This window comes from Anguilla rostrata, chromosome 17, assembly GCF_018555375.3.
Source record: "Anguilla rostrata isolate EN2019 chromosome 17, ASM1855537v3, whole genome shotgun sequence".
In the NCBI taxonomy this organism is placed as follows: domain Eukaryota; kingdom Metazoa; phylum Chordata; class Actinopteri; order Anguilliformes; family Anguillidae; genus Anguilla; species Anguilla rostrata.
The window spans coordinates 4,843,730-4,870,653 of record NC_057949.1 but is presented as its reverse complement, the minus strand read 5'-3'; the positions used below and the strand labels follow the sequence as shown (position 1 = coordinate 4,870,653).

Sequence of the window (26,924 nt, the reverse complement as noted above, 5' to 3'; positions counted from 1 at the left end):
TATTATTTTCTTTGTCTTCTTTTTCCTTCCCTCTGTTTAGTCCTTCGGGATTTAGGGGCTACTTGTAGTAGCTTGGTGTTACCCTTGTCAGTGTGCTTTTGAACCTCCGAACACTACCCATTCCCCTCACACATACAAGCATTAATGGAAGGGTTTATGACTCATCTGAAGTCATAAACCTTTCAATGCAGATATGTATGATAAAACACGTTTTCTCATTCAAATGTCTGTTTCCATACAGCACAGCCCTCAAAAATATTTAATGAGTACGTGTAATTAGTTGCCACTGTCTTAGGGAATAAGGTTTCCCATTGATCTTTTCTGTGCTTTGTAGTATTTTGAATGTGTTGGTTTCTTTGGCAGTTTTTGGCCATTTGAGACAATTTTTAATGTGGAAAGAGGCAGAAAAAAAACATCTACAAAGGGGACAAAAAAAATCAAACTTGGGTTGGCACAGCATATGACAACTGAAAGCAATTCTGTATTCAACAAACACTCCTTGTCTATATTGCATAAAACTGTGCTTTATTCAAAGAAAAAATAGTTAGCCTACAGTATGACACGTGTCAAGCATACAGCACAACACCAGTTCCATGAGGACTTAAAGCATTTCAACATACCTCAGCTTACAGACGGAATATATGCTCACCGGTTTAAAGTATATCTGTACATCTGACAGGCTTCAGACCTGTGATCCAGCAGTTAGAGTCATAAATATGCAGTGCAAAGTGCATTTATAATAGCAACAGCAGGCGTCAATTAAAAATTATAAATATAAATAATGGCAGATTAAATGAAAAGCGGTTAAAGAGAATGAACCTTGAGGCTGAATGTGGCCTAAAGCATCTCTGCGACGCTGTGGCACCAACTGAAACTGACATTAACCAAAATGAGGAAAGTGCAAGGGCAACTCTCTCCTTCATGACATTGAGAAGGTAAAGCCAGTGGACCTGAATGCACCTAAAGCTCTGGAATATTCCACACCTGTTTTTTTTTCCCGAGATGATTCTCTAAAGAAATACAGTACTGCATGGTTGTGTTTATCATCATGGCATCGTTTCATTACTCTCACAGACATCTGGATGTTTTTATCTGGAGTAGAGGCAGCCACCTGTTGACCTCTGCGTGACCTTACCACTGCAGCCGATTCGTCTCCGCCAAGAGACCACCGCTCACCGCGCAGAAAGGACTCAAGAGGTCCCGGCGGTACAGGAAGACGTGAGATTTCATGAGATTTGTCATTCTAAGCTCCAGGACGTGGCAGAATCACCACCCCCCCTCAACCCCCAACCTTAACCCCCAACCCCCCCCCCCCCCCTCTCCTACCTGCTGGCCTCAGTCCCACCTGAAGTCCTGTCCCACGGTCTCATAGAACCTGACATTGAAAGGCCTGTAGAAGTCGCGCAGCTGCTCGATGACGTCCCGGTCGATCTGCACGTGAGTCCTGCCCTTGGACTTGCCCAGGCAGCGGGGGGCGCTGCTGTCCTCAGGCTTCTTCAGGCAGGGGAACCCCTTGGTCTTGTTGAAGTAGAAGTGCTTGTCGGTGACGATGCGCTTGAGGCCCAGGAAGTCCTGCACGCGGCCCAGCTCGCCGGCGGGGTCCGTGATGAGCCTCTCGCCGCTGACGAAGTGCATCTGGGCCAGGGGGAAGTACTGCAGCCAGGTCTCCAGGTGCAGGGCGTAGATCCCGATCCGGATGGCGTTCCAGGTGGTGTCCACCTGGCCCAGACTCTTGTTCTTGAAGGCCAGCTCCTCGAAGGTGGGGATGTCGGGCTTTTTGGACAGGGTCTGGGTGTAGTCGGAGATGGCCCTGGTCACCGGGTTCCGGACCACCACGATCAGCTTGGTGTCCCGGGACATGCTGGAGATGCGGCGGGGCGCCTCGCGGGTCACGAAGTAGCTGGGCGTCTTCTCCAGGGTGATCTGGCCGCCCAGGGTTCGAGGCATGAGTCCTCTGTGCAGGACAGGGAAGATGGAGTGAGCGACAGACACAGGCCCAAAGAAAACTGGCCGAATCCAGCCAACGCAAAACGGTTCCGGAACGTTGGGAAACACTTGCCCGTTCGCTTTGGGAACGTTCCCCATGCAGTCTGAGAACATTTTGTTTTGCCAAATAAAGTTCTATCAAAGGCACAGAAAGAATGTTCCAGAAAAGTTATGCACAAAGCTACTCAGATTACTTACCAACTTAAAGCATTAAAATGGCAGATTTGTGGATGCAAATATTCCTGATAAAATTGACAATAATGACCCATCCATAATTCAGTTTATTTTTATTATTTAAAAAAAAATCTATTTGTTATTAACCTGAGTGACAACCGAATAATGATCAAAAGCGGTTTCTTTCTGAAAGAATGTCCAGGGGCCTCATTTATAAAATTATCAAATTGTTTCTTAATTGCATCAAAATTGTTGTATCAAATTGTATCTTAATAGTGGCTTACCCAGAAAACAGTGACAATATAATTGCTTATAAAATCCCACTTTGACGTGGATATGATCTTATCTCTACGTAAAGTTTATACTAGATGTAAGTTAATTACTTGCTGGTTATGTTACGAGTGAAGAGTGCAAGAAAAGTTTAAATTCAAACTTATATAAATGAAAACGGCTGACCGTATTCACCTATCCATAGGTGTGTTACATGCATAAGGCACAGATGCAACAAGTTAAACCAATGCAAGAGACATTTTCAAGTCTCAGTAATTTTTGTACATCAAACATAAGCACAACATGAAGAATTATCTTAAGATAACCTTGAAGTTTTAAATCCAAGAACATTTTTATAAATGAGGCCCCAGGACACTGGATGTGTGTATGTGCTGGGAATTTCCCCCAATGTTCTGGGAACGTTCTCACACGTTAGGTGGGAAACCTTATTGCGTAAGACCTGAAGCAGCATTGCACTGTGGACCATGTCGATGCCAATTCATCAAATACCAGCCTACTGATCATTGGAATTCTTGAATGACTGAATACTCACTTTTGTACTCATACACACCCACACCCACACCCACATCCACAGCTTCATGTCCATGTTAGTGTGCCAGTGTGGATTCCTATTCATAGCCAATGTGTGAAGAGTGCCTTTATCAACCAAGCCTCTCGTTTTTTAGCCTGACAGTTTTTTTTATTTTCACAGTGGGGGTGGGGGAAGTGAACCATCTTCTTAAGGGTTCAGTGATATATGTTTCTCCCATTTATATATAATATATATTTTTTATATAATATTTTTTTACCATTAAAATAAGTGTATAAAAATGGGAACATCCGCAAGCATTTTATAAGCATTTTAAAATTGCCGAAAAAAATCAAAATCTCGCACTCTTAATATGTCCTTGTAATGCAAGCCCCTTTTTACCATGCAGACAAAGACAGCAGCTCCTGTCTCTCGAAAACCGCGAGGCTCTTAAGAATCAATTTTATTGACGCGCTTTGAAACCACTTGTCACACGGCACATTGTAATGTGGAACTCCGAGTGAGACTCGAAATGAGAGGAGATATAAAACACATTCAATGAGAGGAGATGTAAAACACATTCAACTGATGCCACAGCTCCGTGCGAACAGCGTGCCAAACAGACCGTCGGATCTCGCTGAAAACATCAAGCAGCCCTCATATCAGAAATTCGTCAAAGAGATGTAAATCCAGTGCTATAGTGTTCCGCACGTATGGAATTATAGTGAGCACGTGTGCACTCATTCAATCTATATTCTGGCATTCTCTTAATTTATCTTTTCATGGAAGTTTCAAACAAGAGAGCCTGATCCTATAAGGGAGTGAAACGCGAATATACCTTGAACCTTAAATAAAAGTTAAGAGGACAGAACGCATAGTCGAAGAGGTTTCAGTTCCATTCATGATTAAATAACTTTTCCCTGTTTATATTTACAAGTAAAATCATGTCTAAGATTTGAGGCAGCAATTTTTGAGCAGGCTATTGACTGCTACTTCTCGGACCTGAACAAAACTGGAACAGCAAATTAAGGATTCTAAGATTTGAAAAGAAAATAACTAAACATTTAAATAATATCAAGTTGACTACATATTTTCTCAGTTATATCAATCACGAGTACAAATGTTTAGGGAAATTTAAGAAATGCTGAGAAAATTCCAATTATTTTATAGTTGAGCAACCCAGTGTAAAACACAAGTTGTTTCAATACCATGACTTTCCGCGTTGTATAATTGTAACAGCTAATGAACTGTAATCATTTACTAATCAGTACGCAAAGAACGTCACACATCTTTATGGGCTACAGTCTGGATTAATTAAAATTCACTGCCAAAACATGGATAGTCTAGGGGTCATAAAGGCTACATCCAGTGAAGAACGCGTGAGGTCATTATAAAGAGACGTACAAAGCAGAAGAACCAGTTAAAAAGGAGAAATTAATTTCATTCCAATTCCTAAATTAACTGAACTGCCCCCAACTGTGCAGAATACCCTCAATTTTTCTTCTAATGAAATATATTTACTTAAACAGGTAGCACATGTAATTGGACACTGCTGCCATAGCACACGGATCTGTAGATATCCATCTGTGAGACGAATAGTGGCCCTGGGGCTCCTGTAGTTCTCAGTGTACCAACGTAAGGACACAGAAGAATTACATGGTGGTGATGATGCCACTTCAGGTTACCACGGGTTACCCATAATGCAACAGCGTTGTGAAACATCCCATATACGGCTACAGTCTTGGAAGGCTCCACAGAATTATAGTGCATTTTCTTCTCATAAATCACAATTATCACACCGTGGTGGGCTGACATGAAAAGAACACCATTGAAATATCTGGGTCAGGGTAAGTAGGCTGTCCTGGAAGTTTCTTTGTGAGAACAAAGATGAAGCCCAAATGCATGGGCATTACAACACACACACACACACACACACACACACACATGCATTCACACACACACTGACGCATGCAGGCATACACACACACACACACACACACACGCATACACAAACACTCACATGCACACATACACACGTGTACACACACACGCATGCATACACATACACACACATGCACATACACACACACACATACACTTACACACACACACACACACACACACGCACGCAAACATACATAAACACATTACACATACAAGCACAAATACACACACTTAAATACTTCACATCCAATCCCTAACCTCTACACTACAGTTTACCAGCATAATGAATCACCCAATCCCAAACCTCTACACTACAGTACACCCAATCCCTAACCTCTAAACTGGTTTACCTGCACCAAATCAGCTGCATTAGATTACAACCATCTCTGTGCTGGTTGCAATGCCTGTCCACATTTTTGATTTTACTGCATGATGCGGTTTGGCCAGGTTTTTCCATCCTGACTGAATGTAGCAATGCATAATGAAGGTTAAATCTTACACAACTCAGAGCTTAAAAGGGGGAGATGGCAGAAAGGCAGAAATTCCATCCTTTCATTAAGGCCAGTGATTTGTCACTTTTACAAATTATTATTTAACAGACTGCAAGTCTCACAGAGTCTCATAGAGTCTCACAGAGTCTCATATTCTCATAGAGTCTCACAGAGTCTCATAAAGTCTCACAGAGTCTCACAGAGTTTCATACAGTCTCACAGAGTCTCGTAGAGTCTTATAGAGTCTCACAGAGTTTCATACAGTCTCACAGAGTCTCGTAGAGTCTTATCGAGTCTCACAGAGTCTCACAGAGTCTCATAGTGTCACAGAGTCTCAGAGTCTCATATTCCCATAGAGTCTCACAGAGTCTCATATTCTCACAGAGTCTCATAGAGTTTCACAGAGTCTCATAGAGTCTCAGAGTCTCATATTCTCATAGAGTCTCACAGAGTCTCGCTGAGCACATGAATGGGACTGCTTCAGTTCTGCTCTTCTGCTTGCAGTGACTGCGTCTGACAGGAAAAACAATCACCATTTCCTGATTCTAAGATGGAAAGTTGCTAAGGATGGCTGTATTTGTTGCTGCGTGATAAAAGCCAACAGTTTATATAGAGTCCAAGAGGTATCAAATGTGTCCTGAGTTGATTTAGCTTTTGGTTTGAGGAGCTGTGTGTGGTTCCTTCCTGAGCCTGTAAGTGCCCTATCTTGTAAGCTCCATTGGCGGGTAGTCTCTGCTGTAGAGTGGTATCATATTTAAGTGTGATGGGGCGGGCCCGAGCGGGATTGGAGGACGGGAGGGGGGTGAAGGTTGTGATTCGGATGATGAATGCTCACCCGGCGAACAAAGCCCAAATCTGCCATTTTAAAAAAAAAGCAGGAAAGTGGAGTCTTTACAGAGACGCTGCTGGATTCTGCCTCACGCTGTGTGACACACAAAGCCCCGCCTGGGAGACCGAGGCTGTGGAAGGCCTTTTTCTGTCACCGGCTGCCTCTGCTGTTCAGAAGTCAGTCCTGGCAGAGTAAACAAGCCATCGGCGACACAATCTCACTGCTGGGAACTTTTTATTTTCTCCCAAAACCGATACAGTACAATGTTCAGTGCTGATACTCATTGGAGTTTGAGCGTACGCAACAAAATGTTGTAAAAGTCAACCTTGACAGAGTAACCACTAGTTCTAATATAGTACATGTCATCCCTGTGGAACCTTTATTTGAGTAAAATCTACCCTGTCCTAGTTGATTTGACACCAACAGTGACAAAAAGTGATTTTAATACTGGACTCATAAATAGAACACATTCCTCTGACTGTGTATGCCTGTTTAATCTGGTCCAAGTTCTGTCTCTGTGCCCACAGGAGGATTCTTCTCCTGTTCAATGCTTAATGTTGGCTGTTTAGCGGTTAATTTTGGCTGCTTAACGAATAAAGTTTGGTGTTTACAGCCTTATGTTGGTTGTTTAATGGTTAATATTGGCTGTTTCTTGGTTAATCTAGGCTGTTTAATGGTTCATGTTGTGCGTTTAATGGCTAATGTTGACTTTTTACTGCTTAAAATTGGCTGTTTAATGGATAATGTTGGGTTTTCAATGCTTAATGTTGGCTGCTGAATCCTTAATGTTAGCTGTTTAATGGTTAATATTGGCTGTTTAATACTTAATGTTGGCTGCTGAATGCTTAATGTTGGCTGTTTATTGGTTAATATTGGCTGTTTAATGGTTAATGTTGGCTGGTTACAAATGTGCTCATACAGAATCAGCTACTGCTTTCTGAAGGATTCAAACAGTTTCTGCCTACAAAAACCACACAACCACACAATTCCCTGTTCCAGCCAGATGGGTTGTTTCCAGTTGAAAGCTAACTGGGAATTATACCTGTGAGCTGTTCTCCAATCCTTTAGAGTCAGAAATCTTCATTTGTGAAAAGGGAACATTTTTGTCAAAATCAAAGTCTGCAGTCTAACATACTTGTATATTAACAGTTTTATAGCAGGCATGGTCATGACCATACAACCTATGGACCACTAGAGCGTGGTGAGCACGGTTATGACCTATGGATTACCAGGTCATGGTGAGCATGGTTATTACCTATGGATTACCAGGTCACGGTGAGCACGGTTATGACCTATGGATTACCAGGTCATGGTGAGCATGGTTATTACCTATGGATTACCAGGTCACGGTGAGCACGGTTATGACCTATGGATTACCAGGTCATGGTGAGCACGATGGTGAGCACGGTTATGACCTATGGATTACCAGGTCATGGTGAGCACGGTTATGACCTATGGATTACCAGGTCATGGTGAGCACGATGGTGAGCACGGTTATGACCTATGGATTACCAGGTCATGGTGAGCACGGTTATTGCCTATGGATTACCAGGTCATGGTGAGCATGGTTATTATCTATGGATTACCAGGTCACGGTGAGCATGGTTATTACCTATGGATTACCAGGTCATGGTGAGCACGGTTATGACCTATGGATTACCAGGTCATGGTGAGCACTGTTATTGCCTATGGATTACCAGGTCATGACATTGTCAGTTAAGTGTGTAGAATTTTTGCAGGCTTTGTTGGAGTGTAGATCCTCACATAAAAAAAAAAAACTAAAATAAAAAAAAACATTCAGGAAAACCGTCCGAATTCCCTCCCGAGGGAGGATGCCCCCAGAGTGCCTGGGCTTAACCCCTGATGAAGTCCAGCTACCACCGCTGGAGGCAATGTACCTTAATGGATCTGTGCCCCCAATTCTCCAGACGAAGAGCAATAATGCACCAGATTCTACAGAGAGCTGAAGTACTTGTAGTACTTGAAGCACTGATTTGAAATCAGAAACACGGACATCTTATTCAGAATGACTTACATCATTTTTTACATATAAATTGCATCTATTTATACAGCTGGATATATACTGATGCAATGCATGTTAAGTACCTTGTTCAAGGGTACAACGGCAGCGCCCTACCTGGGAATCAAACCTGTGACCTTAATACAAGGCCAGCTCCTCACCCATTATACTAAAAAACTGTGATACCTTGGTTTTTTATTTAAAGCAACTGTACTGTGTACTGTGCTCATAAATATATGGCAGATACATAAACAAATGTAAAAGTATAATAGATAGATAATATTTAAGATTATCTTCAAACGACAGCATAAGAATACTGTTAATATTGATGTGTAGACTGGGAAAGTGTGGCAAGCCTACCATGTCTGTGCTCACTATATTCTGCTTGGAACTATAATTCCCAGAAGCCACCCTGGTTTTCAGCGCTATGGTGGAAGTGTAGAGTAGCTTGTAAATCATCGTTTGCTGCTGGTTCTACTCCTGGCTGTGACATCTGGCTGTTGTACCATTGGGAAAGGTGCATAACAGGGTTGGGGCAAATTCTAAATATAAATTCAATTCAGGAACAGTTTCCAATTAATTCATTGAATTTCAATTCATTTCTTGAATTTACTGAATTAAAATGTAATTTATATTTAACCCCAGTACACAACATACATTTCTACACAAATCTAGCTCTATAGATTCTTATTGATAAAAATGGCTTGTAGCTTAGTAATATGATTGCACACTGTATACTGTGCTTAAAAATAGCCCGCAGTCATCAAATTGCTTCATTGCTGTTGACCACATACCTTTGACCACAGATGAGAGGACCATCCCGTCTGAAAATCCACATCTATATCAGTCAGTGCATGCATCCACTGCTCCATGTAGCTCTCATTATCGCTGATGTAACCAGGGCAGGCAGGCTGGGCCCTTCCACGCTAACAGCTTTAGCGACCTGCGCGTTTAGTGCCCAGTCCAGCCAGCCTGACCGCGACCAATTAATTCCTGACAAGAGACCATAGACCATCCTTTCAGTCACAACTGCAAGACAATAAGGCCACTGAAGCATGCTATAAAAGATTAGCCGGGTCTGTTGTCATGTTTTATGTGTATATAATGGATGTTTTATGAGTATATAATGGATATGGATTTGGTGTATTTCAGGAGCTACTTGCAGTCTAGGTTTACGACTGTGCACACATCCACTGGGACTGTTATCAGGTTATAAAACAAACCCGCTTTTCCTGCGGGCTAAATCCAGCACCTTCTAAAACAGAAAGCTTACAGAAGCGTTACTTTTGCCTCACGTAGTGTAAAACATTTAACAGAGAACAAAGAGAATGCCTCCATTTAAAAACGAGAAGCGCAACAGGTTCCTTCTGCATTTAATTTTTGGAACACATGAAATGAATACAGTTGAATACAGTTTGTAAATAACAGTATGAATTTGTATACAGTTATTTACGAATGAGGCTAAATGTGAATATGTATTGACTTCCAGCTGCTTATTACAGCTGAAAATAGTTTTTTCCCCAAACAGCTGCTGGTGGTTGACCTTAGTACAACATCTCGGATGAACTCATACTCAGGCCATGGGTCCCTGGATTCGTTTCACAATTCAGCAAGCCCCCATGAATCTGGCAACATGATGGATCTAAAAGCATGCTGGGAGTTTCCACCTTCCTCCCCTCCCTCGCTCTCTCCTCCCCTCGTCCCCATCCTGCAATTCGCACCACCTACACAGTTAATCTAATGTAAAAAAATATATAAAGAATGAATTCAGCCGGCTGCTCTCCTTTGTGTGTCTGCTGCTAAACGCTGAGCTCCCTGGTGCTGTGAGCAGACTGGGGCGAGACCAGGCATCTGCAGCTCGGGCAGCGCTTACCGCGAGGAGTGCCTGCAGGGCTAGCAGCCTCCCCAGCACAGAGGAACTCTGGGAAGGGGAAGACATCTGCATGGGGGCATTCGGTCAACCTGAGCGCCCTCAACCTCGATCTCCATCACTCTGATCAGATTAATGGGCGGTTTTATGTGTCATTACTGTGACTGTCTAATTAGCATCAATATTACCATCCGTTATGACATGCTGTAATTTTTATTGCATATTTTTTGATATACGCAACAATAACCTTTCATGTTGTCATCTTGATATTTGTATGCATATATTACATTACATTACATTATAGGCATTTAGCAGACGCTCTTATCCAGAGCGACTTACACAACTTTTACATAGCACTTTACATTGTATCCATTTATACAGCAGGATATATACTGAAGCAATGCAGGTTAAGTACCTTGCTCAAGGGTACAACGGCAGTGTCCTTACCCGGGATTCGAACCTGCGACCTTTCGGTTACAAGCGCAGTTCCTTACCCACTGTGCCACACTCCGTCCTCCGCGTCCCTGTGTATGTAAAAGACTGGAGGGTGTATGTGAGTTACGCATCCACCTATGAAGGAGTAGCACCGTCATTATTCTCATTAGAATTGCACCACATCCTCTTTTCACATACATACTCAAAAAATTAATTTAGGCTTTTATTCTGAAGGAGCTCACAGAGAGCTAGAGAAGGTGTCACTTTATGGGGGGATCTGTACACTTTCGTATTTATTCTTTCTTTTTATATTTATATTTATTTTGTCCTTATTCTGTCAGTTTTATTTCCTCCTGAAATGCAATATGCTAGCTATCTGTTTTTATTGATAACTATGCGGGATAAGAAAAGCGTTTTTTTCCGGACTGTTCCATTTAGTTTGTGAGGCTCCTGCTTTAGTTTGTTAGCTCTCACTTGCACTCCCTTAATGTGAGAGGGCAACATTTTCCTCTGCCCCTTCTATTCCTACATATAAAAATCACGTTTTCCATTGTTGGTAGCATGTCTTTGCTAAGTTTACAGCATACAATTGCAATCCTGTTGCTAAATATTCAATGCAAGAACGAGTTTTTAAAGTTCAAAGTATTTATCTGTTCTCAAATTCGCAAGTTCTGCCTGCAAATACGCTCACTGTTGACATGTGAACATGGAAAGCTGGGAGGGTGCCATTGCTGTCCTGCAGGCATCTCAGTTTAACGTTTTAATGGGAGCATCGCCTGCTGGACTTGCCTCTACGGTTTCACTTTTCATGCAGGTATGTGTTGGTCACAAGGGGACTGCATTCATGCACTATATTTCTGGATGTACTTTTTTACTTTTCCAAATAAAAATTGTAATGTATGCATGTGGATGCATGGCCTCCGTGTGGACAGGCATCAGCTCTCAGTTCTCTGTTCTTCCTTCATGTGAGAAAGCGTGTCAGCTTAACTTTTTAATGAGAGCATTACCTGCTGGATTTGCCTCTACCATTTTACTTTACAAGCAGGCGCCGAGAATAAACATTCTTCAAAAAAGCTGGAGACTGGACTCTCGCCATTCTCAATAAACACAATTCAGATAATAAGAGCAGCTGATGACTTAAGACCAGGTGTTTGTTGATTTTAGCGCAAACGCTTTCCGCTGCCTGAAAATAGCAATACGCCAACAATGCGCCTCACCATACCTCATCTTAACACCAACACGGGTGCCAGTTTGTTTGGTATTTAAACGGTGTGGGTGCTGGGCGGTAAAATGACAACTGTATCGGTCTGAAACTAGCAAAAACACTTGCATTTAGGTTACCACTGCTCTGCGCCAATTAGAAGATAAAGCTGTATGTGCCAAACATAAGGGTATAGCAGAATGCCCTGGACGTGAACCTGCAGCCGCCTAACTGCAACCTGCATACTGCCCTTTCTGAAACCCAATTCCAGGGGACCCCCCAGGCTGCTGCAGATCCTATTGAGGTCCCCTAATTGGTCTACACTGAACTGTGTAACTCCTGGATCGAAATTAAACAACTGCAAATTTACCAATAGCATGGACAAAAGAAAGTAAAACAGAGCAGCAACTTTTCAGTTTGCCTGCTCTGTAGCTGATCCGCCTTCCCGGCTAGGTCCAGCTCCTCCAGCATCCCAGCTGAGGATTGCTTTCTTTTTCCAGTGCTCTAAATAAAACCAGACGAAACGGAAATCATAACTGCGCTCTGGGTGTGAGCTCCCGGTCTCAGCCGCAAAATGTGGAGAGCAGCACACTTTTAAGCCCCTGGGCTGATTAGCTAACGCAGCCCAGGTGCGTGTGCTCTCTCCACCAGCCGGCGCAGCCGAGACCAATCCGCCTCTCTGGCGGACCGAATGCCCTCCTCTCCCAATTAAAAAAGAGGAAAGATACCTGTGTTTCACTCCTAAATTCTGACTTTTGGACCAATGTCTGTAAAAACACATTCTCCATGACTAACAACATTAACCTGCATTAAATTATTACACAGAAACATACATTACAAAAATGTACCAAATGGGTTTCTCCAAATCTGACACTTGTTCTCAATGTTCCCTAAATATTCCTGATAATCATTTACATGAAATCTGGCACTGCCATCCTATACAGACCATCTGGAAAAATGTTACCAACCGAAATATCACTCCTGGCCTGCCAAATTCCACTTTCTTATCCTGTAATGATACGCAGGACCTTTGTGGACTCCGGCCTCCTGACCACGAGATGTGTCACGTTCATAATCAACCTTTCTGGTCAACCAAATCATACTGAAGTGCACGTCCCCTTCCTCTTCTGCATTAAACTCACTGCCTGATCGATTACGCACCAGGATCACCCCCTTTGAGAGAAAAAATGGGGAACCTGATTTAGTACATTTAAATATTAAAAGGTGTAGTAAATGGTTTATCTATCTATGTTTGATTGACAGCTCAAATATAATGAGCCAATCAGATGTTTGGGTGCCCAAAATCATCTACCAATCTTGTTCCAGGCAAGGCCCGTGGGTTGCCATAGATGTCTTTTTGAGCATAAGAACTCAGAAAAACTACCTTTGCTCTGATGGTAAAGACACTGTCTAATTAACCAGACACACTCCTTAAGGACGTTATGACAGACTTTGCTGAGCGTCCCAATAAAGTGGGACAAAGGAAACATGCCCTGATACGACCCTCACTCTTACTGCTGGGAATTACATTTTCACCAACAACTCCTTTGCGCTGCCATTTTTCTCTGGTTTGAAGCATGATTTGGAAACCAAAATGAGAGAACTGGAGGAGGACAACCTTTTCAGGGTAGCAGTGTAAACTCCCAGGTTGTAGGTGTGATTCCCAGGTGGGTCACTGCCATTGTACCCTTGAGCAGCGTAATGAACCTGAACGCCTGAACATCTAGCTGTATGAATGGACTGTGTGTAAAGAACGTAACCTACCTTGCTCTGGATAAGAGCATCTGCTAAAAGCATAAAATGTAAAGAAAGACTATGCGAACTAAAGGCAATGACAGCAGAGTTTGGACAGATTTCAATTCATGCAAAAAATCAAGTTCAGTTCATTGACTGAAAAAATGCTGATTTTTGCAAAAATGAACTCAACTGAAATGGAGACGAGCCCAGAGCCTTGAACCTGATTAAAAGTGATGTGGCGTTACGCTGAGTAACATCTCCAGAGACTTTGACTGGATTAAATCTTGTGTAAAAGGACACCTTTTGCTCGGGGGCTGTCTGGGTAGTGTAGAAGTAAAAGCACTCGACTACCACCGCAGAGACCGGAGGTGCGTTCAAGTTCAGCGAACAAGGCGAACGTTTGCAAACGTTTGCAAACTATTTCAAACTTTTTTCTGTTAGCTTTGTGTTCGCCGTGAATGTTTGCAAACATAATCGAACGGTCTGAAAAGGTAGTTTGCGGCGAACAAAAATGGACACTGGACTGAGGGAAATGTTCCCAGATTGGTATTTCAATTGAAGATGTCGTTAAGTGTGATCAGTTTTTTCAATTATGTTATTGCTAACGCTGACCAATGTTATTATTGTTCGCTAGCTAGCTATTGTTTTCTTATCATCGATGATCACAGAAGTGGCTGTGAGTAGCTGCAAACGCTCTCGTCGCCATGTCTGTTTATGTTTAATGCAAACAATTTGGAATGTTTGTAAAAAGTCGTTCAAATTGAACTGTTCAAAGAAAATATGTTCGCCATGAACATTCGCCTCTGTTCGCTGAACTTGAACGCACCTCGGGCTCAATCCCCGGCAGTGGTACTTCCGGCTTGGTCAGACGTTCGCGGGTGGGAAGCCGGTGAGGGTATGAGTCCTGATCCTTGCATTAGCGACTCCTACTGGTTGGTTGGGGCACTTGTACAGCAGGGAGGGGATCTGGGGGAGATAGTGTGAACCTCAGCACGTGTTACGCTCTCCCAGTGAATCTCCTCGCTGTCAGGTGAAAAGAGTCCACATATATCGGAGGAGGCGTGTGGTAGTTTACACCCTCCCCAGACCAAAAGAAGGATAGCGTATCGATCAGGACTGTGATACACATGTGGAATTGGTATAACGATTAAATTGGGGAGAAAATGGGAGAAAAATGGCAAAAAAAGGACACCTGCTTGATCTTGGAGGAACCACCCACTCAGAACCAGCTGACGCTACTTTAACGCTTTAACGGCTCCATTGCTTTGTTTTCTTTTGCATCTTTATTTAGTCTAGCGTGTGTATTTATTTACTCGCCTCTTATTGCAGCAAAGCTAGGCAGTGGCACACGGCGATAGCTTTAGCTTAGCTTGGGGATGAGGCACCTTCAATCGCCACTGCTAGCAGGCTACAGCCTTCTTTCCTATACATTTCAGGACACCACTTGCAGTCAGCTGTTTTGCCTGCTTTGTTAAAATCATGGCTAAATTCTGCAGCAGAGGCACGCACATTTACAAACATAGTGTGGGTTCTATTGCTTTGTTTTCTTTTCCCATACAGAAAAGTAATTTATAAAATATGTAGTGGTTAAACAACTTATTTTCATTTTCCAATAAGTGAAGTAAAATCAAGCTAGTTTGGGACAAATTGGTCATAAAGGTCAAGAAGAAGCAACCCACAAGTGCAGCACATCTGTGGGAACTTCTACAGCACCGCTGGTGTATTATATATTGAAATAGCTCTAGTTCCCATAAATTTCCATGTATCATTTTCTGCACGGGTTGCATACTTAGCCTAGCCTGTGTATTTGTTTATTTTATTTTTTTTCTTACCTATATTGCAGCAAAGTTACAGTGGCACAGGGAGGAGGCTTTCCCTTACATATTAGTGCAATGGAGCAGCACATCGTCCGTCTGCTTTGTGCATACCTCCCTCCCACCGGCGCTGCTTATAGAAGGGCGTATTCATTATTTCCTCTTCTTCATCTTTAGGTCATCTTCACAACGATGTTCATGTGTCACTTTACAGATAAACAACACCAAAACAACAAGTGTCAGCCACACACACTTTCCGTTTTTTTTAAATTTCCCCTTCCTACAATGACAATGACTATCAGGGACTGGCTTCCAGATACAGATCTGACTCTGACTATGGCGAATCACGACCCAGCTCAAGGGAAGGACAAAAGAGGGAGATGACACGTGACTAAAGGAATTTAACTGAAGGTTTAATGAACTTAAACTAGTAAACTAATACAAAAAGAGGATGAAGTGTGCAAGCCAGTAGGATCAGTAGTGAAGGGAGCGTTTGGTTGTGCGTAACATGTGCTGTCAGGTGTCGTAAAGTGCAAAAGCAAAAGAACATAACCAAAGTCACATAATCCAGACCAGCGCAAAACAAGCTAACCTGAAGAGGAGGTAAGAGATGGGTTAGTTTCAGCTGCCTTTGTACAGGTGAGTGCCACTGATTCCCCCAGATGTTCTGCATCAGCCTAACGAGCCCCCTGCAGGTAGGCATGGAAACAGCAGGCGCACACAGCCAGACAGAGGGTTGGCAGAATAGTGCAAAACAAGAAAAGGTTCCAGATTGCTAAATGTCACAAACTTTACAAACCTTGTTTGTACACACTGTTTTTTTTTCTTAAAAAGTTGAATAAAGTAACTTAATTTATTTTTTATCACAGTAAATATCTTAGAATGAATTCCCTTTAAAATTTTAATTAGCACCTTGTCTGAGGCAAGAGCCTGAAAGACAATAATTATGCTTCTTAACAAAAAGTTGAAAAAAAAGAAGAATATCACTTGAGGAAACAAACAGTGAATTAATTCATTGTGAGTGCTTAAACTTGGACTACCATACGCAAGGACATTCCCTAGGCATGTTCCTTTTTGAATGCCATTCACGAAGCTGAACTTTCATTATGCAGCCACAGAAAGTAATTATCATTGCCATATGAACTACAAGGGAACAATTTGCCCTTTTGAATATAGGCTATAGTCTGAATCCTTGCAGGGAGACACTTCTGGTGTGCAAATGAGTTTTTTTTAAATAATAAAACTTCATAAGGATAATTTGGATTCTGCCCAAGGAGCTTAGAAGGACTGCATCGCCCCATTTTTAGGAGCTAAATTCCTAAAGAGAAATTAGTAATTTAATATGCTAGAACAGCAGGCTCCAGCTGCTACTGAATGAATGAACGAATGAATGAATTAAATTTCAGTTCGCGTCCTAAATTGAATGAATTAACCTAAACCCTGAACAGGACTCTGTTCGTAATGTCAACATTCTGTGAACGTCACTGACTGCCACAGCTACGATCATTATGCATTCTGTATGAAAAGTGAGGTAGGAATATTGAGTTTTAAAAAAAATCAGTTCTGCTATGACGCTGTGCTGGAATATTAAGCGTAATTGTGTGTGGTTTAGGAGATTGTGTTCAGAAGGCTGTACTAAGTCAGCTGTGGATTGTCTGCCTGAATAGCAAAGTAAAGTGGAGGAGTGGGGTAGGAACAAAGCAGACCTGTACCATCAACACTCATACCACATGACCTAGCAGTGCTGTACCATCAACACTCACACCACATCACCTAGCAGTGCTGTACCATCAACACTCACACCACATCACCTAGCAGTGCTGTACCATCAACACTCACACCACATCACCTAGCAGTGCTGTACCATCAACACTCATACCACATCACCTAGCAGTGCTGTACCATCAACACTCACACCACATCACCTAGCAGTGCTGTACCATCAACACTCACACCACATCACCTAGCAGTGCTGTACCATCAACACTCACACCACATCACCTAGCAGTGCTGTACCATCAACACTCCTACCACATCACTTAGCAGTGCAGTGCTGTACCATCAACACTCCTACCACATGACCTAGCATGTGAGGGAGTTGGAGTTTTGGGAGACCAACCGCGACTGAACAGGGGGGTTCTTTAAGCTATTAACCAGAGGTAAAATAGCCACAAAGTCTCAAGAGACAAGGGAAAGGAAAACAATACTCCTTAGGGAGAGTATCCCAAAGAAAAGCTCTACACAACCCACGTACTGGGTAAAAAAGAACTAAAGCTTAAGGAGTATGAAAATAAAACAAAACTGCCGGAGCAGAAAACGGGGCAACTCAAAGAAAACAGACCTCGAACCGAGGTTGAAAAAGTAAAACCCTAAAGAAAGAATACTGAGCTTAGATTGTGGCACTAACTTGTTGCCAAAATCTAAAAAAGCTAAAGAGATTGATGCTAATTTATGGCACAACAATCATTTGCAACTCAATCCTTTTACACATTACCTACCTTTACCTTTACCTTTACCTTTACCTTTACCTTTACCTTTACCTTTACCTTTACCTTTACCTTTACCTTTACCTTTACCTTTACCTTTACCTTTACCTTTACCTTTACCTTTACCTTTACCTCGCTTGACAGAATACCGGCTTTCGTGCAACATAAGTGACACTGAAGCAAAGCTTATCGGCTTGCTCAGGGTTTAAATAGAACACCAACAGGTGCAAATTGTAAAAGGAAATTTGCACGTGTATAATTCAATCAACTCAATGGCCGTAATAACTGAAGAAAAGGTGCATGAAAAAACCAATGGCCGTAATGACTGAAGAAAAGGCGCAGGAAGGAAAAGAAATGGTGGCATCAGCCAAAACCATGACATAGCAGTGCTGTACCATCAACACTCACACCACATCACCTAGCAGTGCAGTGCTGTACCATCAACACTCACACCACATGACCTAGCAGTGCTGTACCATCAACACTCATACCACATCACCTAGCAGTGCTGTACCATCAACACTCACACCACATCACCTAGCAGTGCAGTGCTGTACCATCAACACTCCTACCACATCACCAAGCAGTGCTGTACCATCAACACTCATACCACATCACCTAGCAGTGCAGTGCTGTACCATCAACACTCACACCACATCACCTAGCAGTGCAGTACCATCAACACTCATACCACATCACCTAGCAGTGCTGTACCATCAACACTCATACCACATCACCTAGCAGTGCAGTACCATCAACACTCATACCACATCACCTAGCAGTGCTGTACCATCAACACTCCTACCACATCACCTAGCAGTGCAGTACCATCAACACTCACACCACATCACCTAGCAGTGCTGTACCATCAACACTCATACCACATCACCTAGCAGTGCTGTACCATCAACACTCCTACCACATCACCTAGCAGTGCAGTACCATCAACACTCCTACCACATCACCTAGCAGTGCTGTACCATCAACACTCACACCACATCACCTAGCAGTGCTGTAGCATCAACACTCACACCACATCACCTAGCAGTGCTGTGCTCTACCTAATTTCACAGCAGACCTGTTTATCCCTGTCACTTCCTGCAAGCTGTCAAAATACTCTACAGGTGAGGAGGCGAGTCAGCTTGTCACCAGCGGCTCGCTAAAAGAATTCCACTGCCCCCAACTGGCGTTATGCACAGAAAAGCCCTAAAAATAATACATATTATAGAGGAAGTATATGTGAATACACACACACACACTCTATTTCTTACATTACATTACAAGCATTTAGCAGACACTCCTATCCAGAGCGACTAGATATACTGTATACTGAAGCAATGCAGGTTAAGTACTTTGCTCAAGGGTGCAACGGCAGTGTCCTACCAGAGAATCGATCCTGCAAACTTTAGGTTACAAGGCCAACTCTTCAGCCAATAAACTACACTGCCACTACCTATTTCTCTCTCTCCACATACGCACACACACACTCTCTCTTTCACTCTTTTTACACACACATACTCTCTTTCTCCCTCGCTCCCCACACACAGGAACGATTGACACTCTGTTTTTAGGGAGGAAGAGGCTAAAAGATTAAAACATGGGGGCACATTGCCTTCACCACTGAACAAGTGTATGGATCTCCACACTGTTATAAGACCAAAAAGCACCATCCATTTATGTTTAAATGTATATTACTTCATTGGGTTAGCCACCACTAGTTAAGTACTCATTATAGCCTACCTGAAAATAGCGGCTCTAATTGGTAGTTTCTCTCTGAGGTGATGCTTTAAAGTTTGAAAAATAAGACACAACGCCAGTTCACTGATTGAATCTCTTAGCATCATCTTAACAAAAAATGTTGAGTGCAGATCTTTAATGAAGAGTGCAGTCAATTCATATTTTTAATAAATAAATAAATAACACATGCCTCTGCGAGCTTGTGAGCATTGTTATTATTTATGAAATCTTAGCTTGTGTAAAACTATTTTAAACAATTACAATAGAAATCCCGGTGCAAGAGTTTCCAGTGTGGATAACTCCTTCCTGTGGATAAATTCATGAGCTATAACGGTCTTTCAGAATCAACCTTCCTGTACCTTGCAGTTTTCAGAGACCCAAGTCCAGCAAGTGCTTATGTGATGATCTCAAGGTCTCATTTGAAAGGTTATGCTATACAAACCCCGCCTACTTTGAACTTAACTTCCAATCGGTGATGTAGCAAAATAGTTTCCTCCTGATTGGTTGACTATTTGAAATGGTTATCTCCGGATTGGCTACGTTATTTGAAATAGCTGGCTCCCGACTGCTTGTGCAATTTGAGACCATTCGGTCCTGATTGATGGTGCCCGATAAAACGGGGAGTGGGGGGTGACTGCCAAATGGCTTTGCCACACCCGCAATTAAATCCCTAATTTAATATCGAAGGGTGCCATTTGTGATTTGATTCACGCGCTGGGCTTGCTTTCGACACGGGAGGGTTGCCTCGCTGAGGGGGGAAATGAAACGCCGCTCCGCTAAAGTGCAGCCCGCAGCCAGCATTACGACCGCTAAGTGCCGCCCGTGTACCTTTCTCCGCGCGGTAAATTATTCATCCGAATTTAATCGGCCTTCGGGCGCGCCGCGGTCGCTACGCTCCTCCAGCGTTAGCGGAACGCTGCGCCTCCTGTCCTGGCGCGCTGCTGCGGTGATTTGCCGGTCCGTCTGAGCCCCGGACGATCTGCCTCTGCGCTGTAAACGTGCTCAGACGTCTGCGGCACCGGCACAGCGGGGCTTTGCCACCACTGACTCAGAGAAAGACGGCCGCTTCTGCCGTGGTCAGCCAGCACTCGCCTCTGCTGCGAAGCATGGAAACGGAAGGCGATTCACACGCAGGTCCATCCATTATCTATACCTGCTTATCCTCGACATGGTCCATACATTATCTATACCCGCTTATCCTGGGCATGGTCCATCCATTATCTATACCTGCTTATCTGGCAGGGTCCCTAATATCATCCGCTTATCCTGGGCATGGTCCATCCATTATCTATACCTGCTTATCCTGGACATGGTCCATACATTATCTATACCTGCTTATCCTGGGCAGGGTCCATCCATTATCTATACCTGCTTATCCTGGGCAGGGTCCATCCATTATCTATACCTGCTTATCATGGGCAGGTGCATCCATATCTATACTGCTATCCTGGGCATGGTCCAATATCTATACCCGCTACCCTGGCGGTCCATCCATTATCTATACCTGCTTATCATGGCAGGTGCTCCATATCTATACTCGCTTATCCTGGCAGGGTCCATCCATTAGCTATACCGCTATCCTGGCAGGTCCATCCATTATCTATACCTGCTTATCATGGGCAGGGTGCATCCATTATCTATACTCACTTATCCTGGGCAGGGTCCATCCAGGCCAGATTAAAACTCACAACCTTCTTATTGTGACCTTCTTCTTGCAAAAAAAAATAAAAAAATAAAAAGATAACACAGAAGTGGTCTCATCATGGTTATTTCTGCTTTGGCATCAATGGTTACGTTGTTTGGCTACAGCATGCTAAACTTTAAATTGAATATTGCGCATATTTACACAAGAATGCTTAGCTAGCTCAGTTTTGATTTTTTACAAAGATATCTGATGTAAAACAAGTGTCCTTATCATCCACTTCGGCTTCTGCAATCAATACAAACAAGTTGATATTGATTTTTTCTTTTGCAATATTGAATATGTCGCCCCAGGGTTGTGCCCACACCTCAGCTGTGACGTTGCTCAGAAACCGTTCTATTTCCCCCAGCATTCTATATTGCTATAGCAACACATCAGCTTCCAGCTGTGTAGAATGCAGGTATCAATGGTGTAGAACGATGATCAGCTGTTTACATTAATCAGCACAATAATGGTAAACGGTGTATACTTGGTATGGCAAACTCAAAACACCCCCAGTATATTAAGGACATGGATTGTGCAAAGAGTTGGCCCAATTTCTGCAATTAAAGGGCCCAGCCAAAATTACTTTGGCCCATCCAGAAATTAAATCCTGGCGCTGCTACTGCACTGTAGTTTTCCCGTTTGCAATTATAGAATGAAAAAAAATAATGCTGATTTGCATTTTAATTTGAAATATGCCTGGATTATTCTTACCTACCCATTGACGTTGGTGCACAGATTGTAAAATAGGCTTAAAGGGCATCAAGTTTTTTTATTAATTTTTTTTAGGATGAGTTTGGAAGGCTCATGAATAATTCATAGAAATCTTACGCAAGCTTATCTTGAGTGATGATAAAATAAAGCAGACGGCCTTATGAACACCCCAACACCAGCACCTTTAGTGAGGATTGCCTGTGAGAAAACGTCACTCAAAAACACAAACGAGTAGGTTTAAGGAGCTGACTAAGTTAAATCCTCAATTCTTAATCCCCCTCCCGTCCCTCAACATGAGCCCATGAATTATTCACAAACCTGCCCAAAGGTTGTGTGTATAGATGGGATACAGAAGATTTCAGGAAGTGCTGTACTATCTGAAAGGTTGACAAGACAGAATAATTAAATTGTGCCATATTTTGCTTCCAAGGAGAAAAGTTTGACCTCATTTTTTAACCAAACTGCGGATAAATCATTTGAATAGAAAGATTCCGACTGAACAGAAAGAAATGTAGATTTAGGAGTGGTAAGGTAAATAAGGTCATGAATTTACAGTATTGGTAAATGGACTGCATTTATATAGCGCTTTTATCCAAAGCGCTTTACAATTGATGCCTCTCATTCACCCATTCACACACCAACGGTGAAAGGTTGCCATGCAAGGTACCAATCAGCTCGGGAGCAATTAGGGGTTAGGTGTCTTGCTCAGGGACAATTCGACACGCCCAGGGCGGGGGATCGAACCAGCAACCCTCCGACTGCCAGACAACCGCTCTTACCTCCTGAACTACTTCGCATCCCATGTTTTATTAGCATGTTTTTTGGCCAACCGTCTTTCCTGGCTTTGCTGGCAGCCACGGTATTGCTTCTTGTAGTTCTGACTGTTTTTCATGCTCTTTATATCCGTCCATTGTATCCGTCCACATCAGTCTTTTCCCTCGGGTGAAAAATATGCTCCTCAAGTACAGGCCATGCTGTACTGCTACAGACTCATTGTTGCAGACACAGAGAGCGCTCGATTATCAGTAAGCAAATTGATAACCACCGTTGTAGTGCCCGATTGCGGTTAGGTTTTTGTCAAGCCAACTAATGCAATGTTAAGCTTTCTTCGTATTATGCCCTGCAGGCCTGAGGGATTCGGGACAATTTTTTTGCTTTCGAAACGAAGTGCGCGTTCACATAGCTTCACATGTTGAGAAAAGCCCAAAGCACACTGCATGCAATTATCCTGCCAACTGCCGAACGACGGTTAAAATAATTTCTTCTCCATTGTCTTATTTTTTAATTTTTCAGTTTTACAGATTTTCAGATGTGTAGACCTTGAAAAAAAGATTGCACTGTAAGATATCGTGCATGTTCTCCCGACATGGACCCCCGTCTCTCCACCTCTGATAGACCACCCCGCCCCCATCCTTATACAAGGAATATCCCCTCAATCCCCACACCCCCACATTGCCACAAGGCACAAAGAGAACAAACCAAAGAAGAAGAAAAATTCATGCTAGCAGTGTAATCCAAACAACAGAACGACACCACTGTGAGTGAACCTTCATAGACAGCATCTCCTCCCAACCCATCTCTGTTTAGGGGTACCTGTAAGGAGTCATAAACAGTTAAAAAGGGCTTCTATAGCTTAAAGGTGCAGTATGTAAGTTTGGAGAAATGAGCAAGGGACAGCTAAATTAGGAAAAAATGTTCCACCCCTCCCACTCCCTCCCCTCAGCTCTCCCTCCAAAGCCTCTAGACAAACGCACGCACATTGCCTGATATCTAAGTACTGGAGAGACAGGACATACGCGACCCGTTCTATCGTAATCATCTGTATTTATGGTATGGAACGTCCTGCGCCGATCTTACTCTGCCACTCTGGGCTTGATTGATTGTAAAACCCGCGCTCCTCCTCCATTACCACATGGAGGAAGAAATACAGAAATAAATAAGGAAATTAATATATACAGAAATAATTGAATCAAGAAATATATACAAAAAATAAATATACAGAAATTAAGAAATAACCATTTACGTCAGATTTTTATCAATTAATATTTCTGTGTACATTACTTTATTTATACATTTTACTAGCATTTATTTTTATTTCTTTATTGATTGATTGATTCATCCATCCTCTTTCTTGTGTCTCCAAACGTAGGCTACATATTGCACATTTAACAAAAGTGTTCCACAAAAATAACTTACATATTGCGCCTTTAAACTACTGCGTGATTTATTTCTATGAATTTCCACATGACCAAAAAACTCACTAACGTTAATGTATGCGAATTTCCTGTAAAATACGAGGAAATCAAATAGAATCGGCTGAAATTCGCATAAAACGCATTTAAAATAATGTAACCTGATGTGCGACTGTTAATTTAAAGTAAAAAAAAAAATGACCAAACGACGAATTAAATTAAACGCCATGAAATCAGCGTTTTCGGGCAACATCTTGGGAAGTGAAGGCGATAGTTCTCGGCTCAACTGTCATTAACCTGCGCCATTCTAATGGGAATGTAGGTGCTGATGTGTTCATTGACCCAATTATGAAAGACATAACTCCATATTTCTTAATTACCGCTGTTAAAGCTTCTAGCTACTGGCTATGTAGCCTGATTTGTCGACCATGCTCTGCAGACGAATGTGGACGCAAACTAGAAACAACCCCTCATTTTTGGAGACATAAAAGCGTCAGGAAAGGGAAAAGCAGGTGCTAAAGTAACCGCTTGAAACCCTTTCCGGGCAGGAATTTCAATAGGGATGAAGGCGTCGACACTGACTGGTACATTGACCGTACTCTAAAGAAGTAGGTCAGATCGATAGACAGATTTGATTTGTCAGTGTCATATGTCATATGCAACCAGGTCTCTCACTTACACGTTCTCATAGTAAGTATCGTGGTTTAGAAATCATCTTTAATCTGTGATTTGACTGGTCAAGTGACGTTATTTGAATATTAAACTCAGTATTCGTTATTGCCTTGCCCTTGGGAACACTGCCTTCCACGAAAAGCGGACTCTACAAACTTGATATGAAAAAATTAAAAATTGACGCGTTTTCACAAACTGGCGTTTTGTGTAAACTCGCGCGCGTGTGTGCGCATAGGCACAATTTACGCGCGGGGACATGTTCTCTGCACTTTTACAGACGAGTCAGTTAAGGAAGAAAAGGTGAAAGTTTGGCTTAACAAGTAAGTATAAAATATAAAGTAGCCTATATCTTATTTTATATGCTGTAATCTAGTCACCTAGCCTCTCAGAAGCCACCGAAATGCAGGATCGACTTTTTCGAATTTTCCTGGGGGAGGACCATCAGACCGCCACAATCACGCCCCCCCCCCCACCTTTGAAATTGAATTTACGCCGCTGTGTATCTGTGTATGTGCAGTGAGAGAGGGAATGAGTGTGTGGTGTGTGTGTGTGTGTGAAAGAGAGAGAGAGAGGGAGAGAGAGAGAGAGAGCATGTACTGGAATGTGAAAACCGAACAGGCGTATGGAGACATTGCTTACCTGTACCAGTCTATACCCCTGTCGTAGTTTCTGTCAAAGAAATGCGGCTCTGTCCCAACAGCTCTCACATCCGGATGGATCCTAATGAACTCCAAAACCGCCCTTGTTCCCCCTTTCTTAACGCCGACAATGATTGCTTTTGGTAACTTCTTTATGCCATACTTCGAACTGCTCGTTTTATTGTTGGAACCCCGGTACGACCCGTTAACACTTCGTGACGAGGCGCTGTGGGACGCGAAGGGTTTGCTTTTGTTGTGAGAGAAGCCCGTCCTCTGGCGCGTAAGACCATCTGTATGCGTCTCTTCTCGAAGATGCCTGCCATCCGTATCAAAAGTGCAATAATGTGATCTTTGCAGAAGTTTTTTGCTCCCGACGCGCTGGATAAGGACGCACCTGTGTTCTTCAATACCCTGGCTGTGCATGATGGTCTCGGAACAGTATAGAACGCTGTAGCATAAATACGTTAAGGATAAAGACAGCGTGAATATGAATAGGAACCTTCTGTTTAGCCGATTTGAAGATGGCACAGCGCGGCTGGTGATAAACCGATATGCCATGTCACCATGGATTAAGAGGTTGCATGTTTTTCGTTGTGGACCTTTCTCCGATTGTTGCTGTTGTCTATAATATGTGTAGTGTAAAGTCGAATTGCGATACATTAGAGTCAACCGAAATCCGTTAATATCAACGCGTAAGATTTAGCAAAGTACTGTGATTTCTTTACAGCATTCTCTCCAAACAGCACTGACGGATTTATCGATTGATTTCCAACAAAACAGTAACTGCCAGTGTAGCGATAGAAAAAATGGACATAAAACACGCAAGTTGGTTCATGTATCTTAAATCCATTGATCTTTTGCGATTGAAACGTGCATCTCACTGGAATAAAAACACTTCTATGCCGATTCAGGTTTCTGTAAGAACATTTCCTCTTCATCCAAGATTTCAAATATCTGAACCGTGGAATAGCCAGTTCATAAACTGCATATTCACGATTAAAAATCCAGAATTATAGAAATACACGGCATTTTCTTAAACGTTATCTTCTCGAAAATCTTGCCTGGTCCTCAAAGGAAGCCTCTGATACCCCCCAGAGTAGTGATGATGCGTTTTAGCGCGCGCTTTGCGTTGTCAAAGTTCCTAAGAATGTCAGCCGTGGTACAGAGCTCCTGATAAATATTTAAAGTGCCATCTGACGTCAGTTCTCATACTCCAAAAGTGCATATTCATTACCCCGGACTCCAAAATTTCCTGATATCAAAAAGCAGTGACGTACTGTACCTTCATTTATTGGTACTACTTCCACTGCTGATATTTATTTCTTGTAAATTATGTCACATTGCATTTTTAGAGCAATTCTGGCATGGTATCATCTGTTATGTTATCATTTAAATAAACCCACACATATGCACATATGTCTATATATGATGTAATCTGTGCTATAAATGATACATTCTGGTCAGATTTAAGCAACATATGTAACAGAAATATATTACAGGT

At 42.5% G+C, this 26,924-nt stretch overlaps 1 protein-coding gene across 1 annotated transcript; it reads right to left on the bottom strand.

Moving 5' to 3' along the window:
- Positions 1-1,290: 1,290 nt before the first annotated feature.
- Positions 1,291-26,552, bottom strand: hs3st2 (heparan sulfate (glucosamine) 3-O-sulfotransferase 2). The gene is made up of 2 exons (XM_064315963.1): positions 25,425-26,552; positions 1,291-1,954 (listed from the first exon to the last, which is right to left on the bottom strand). Exons 1-2 carry the CDS (start codon positions 26,081-26,083, stop codon positions 1,336-1,338), a joined length of 1,278 nt encoding a protein of 425 aa, XP_064172033.1. The 5' UTR covers positions 26,084-26,552; the 3' UTR covers positions 1,291-1,335.
- Positions 26,553-26,924: the final 372 nt, after the last annotated feature.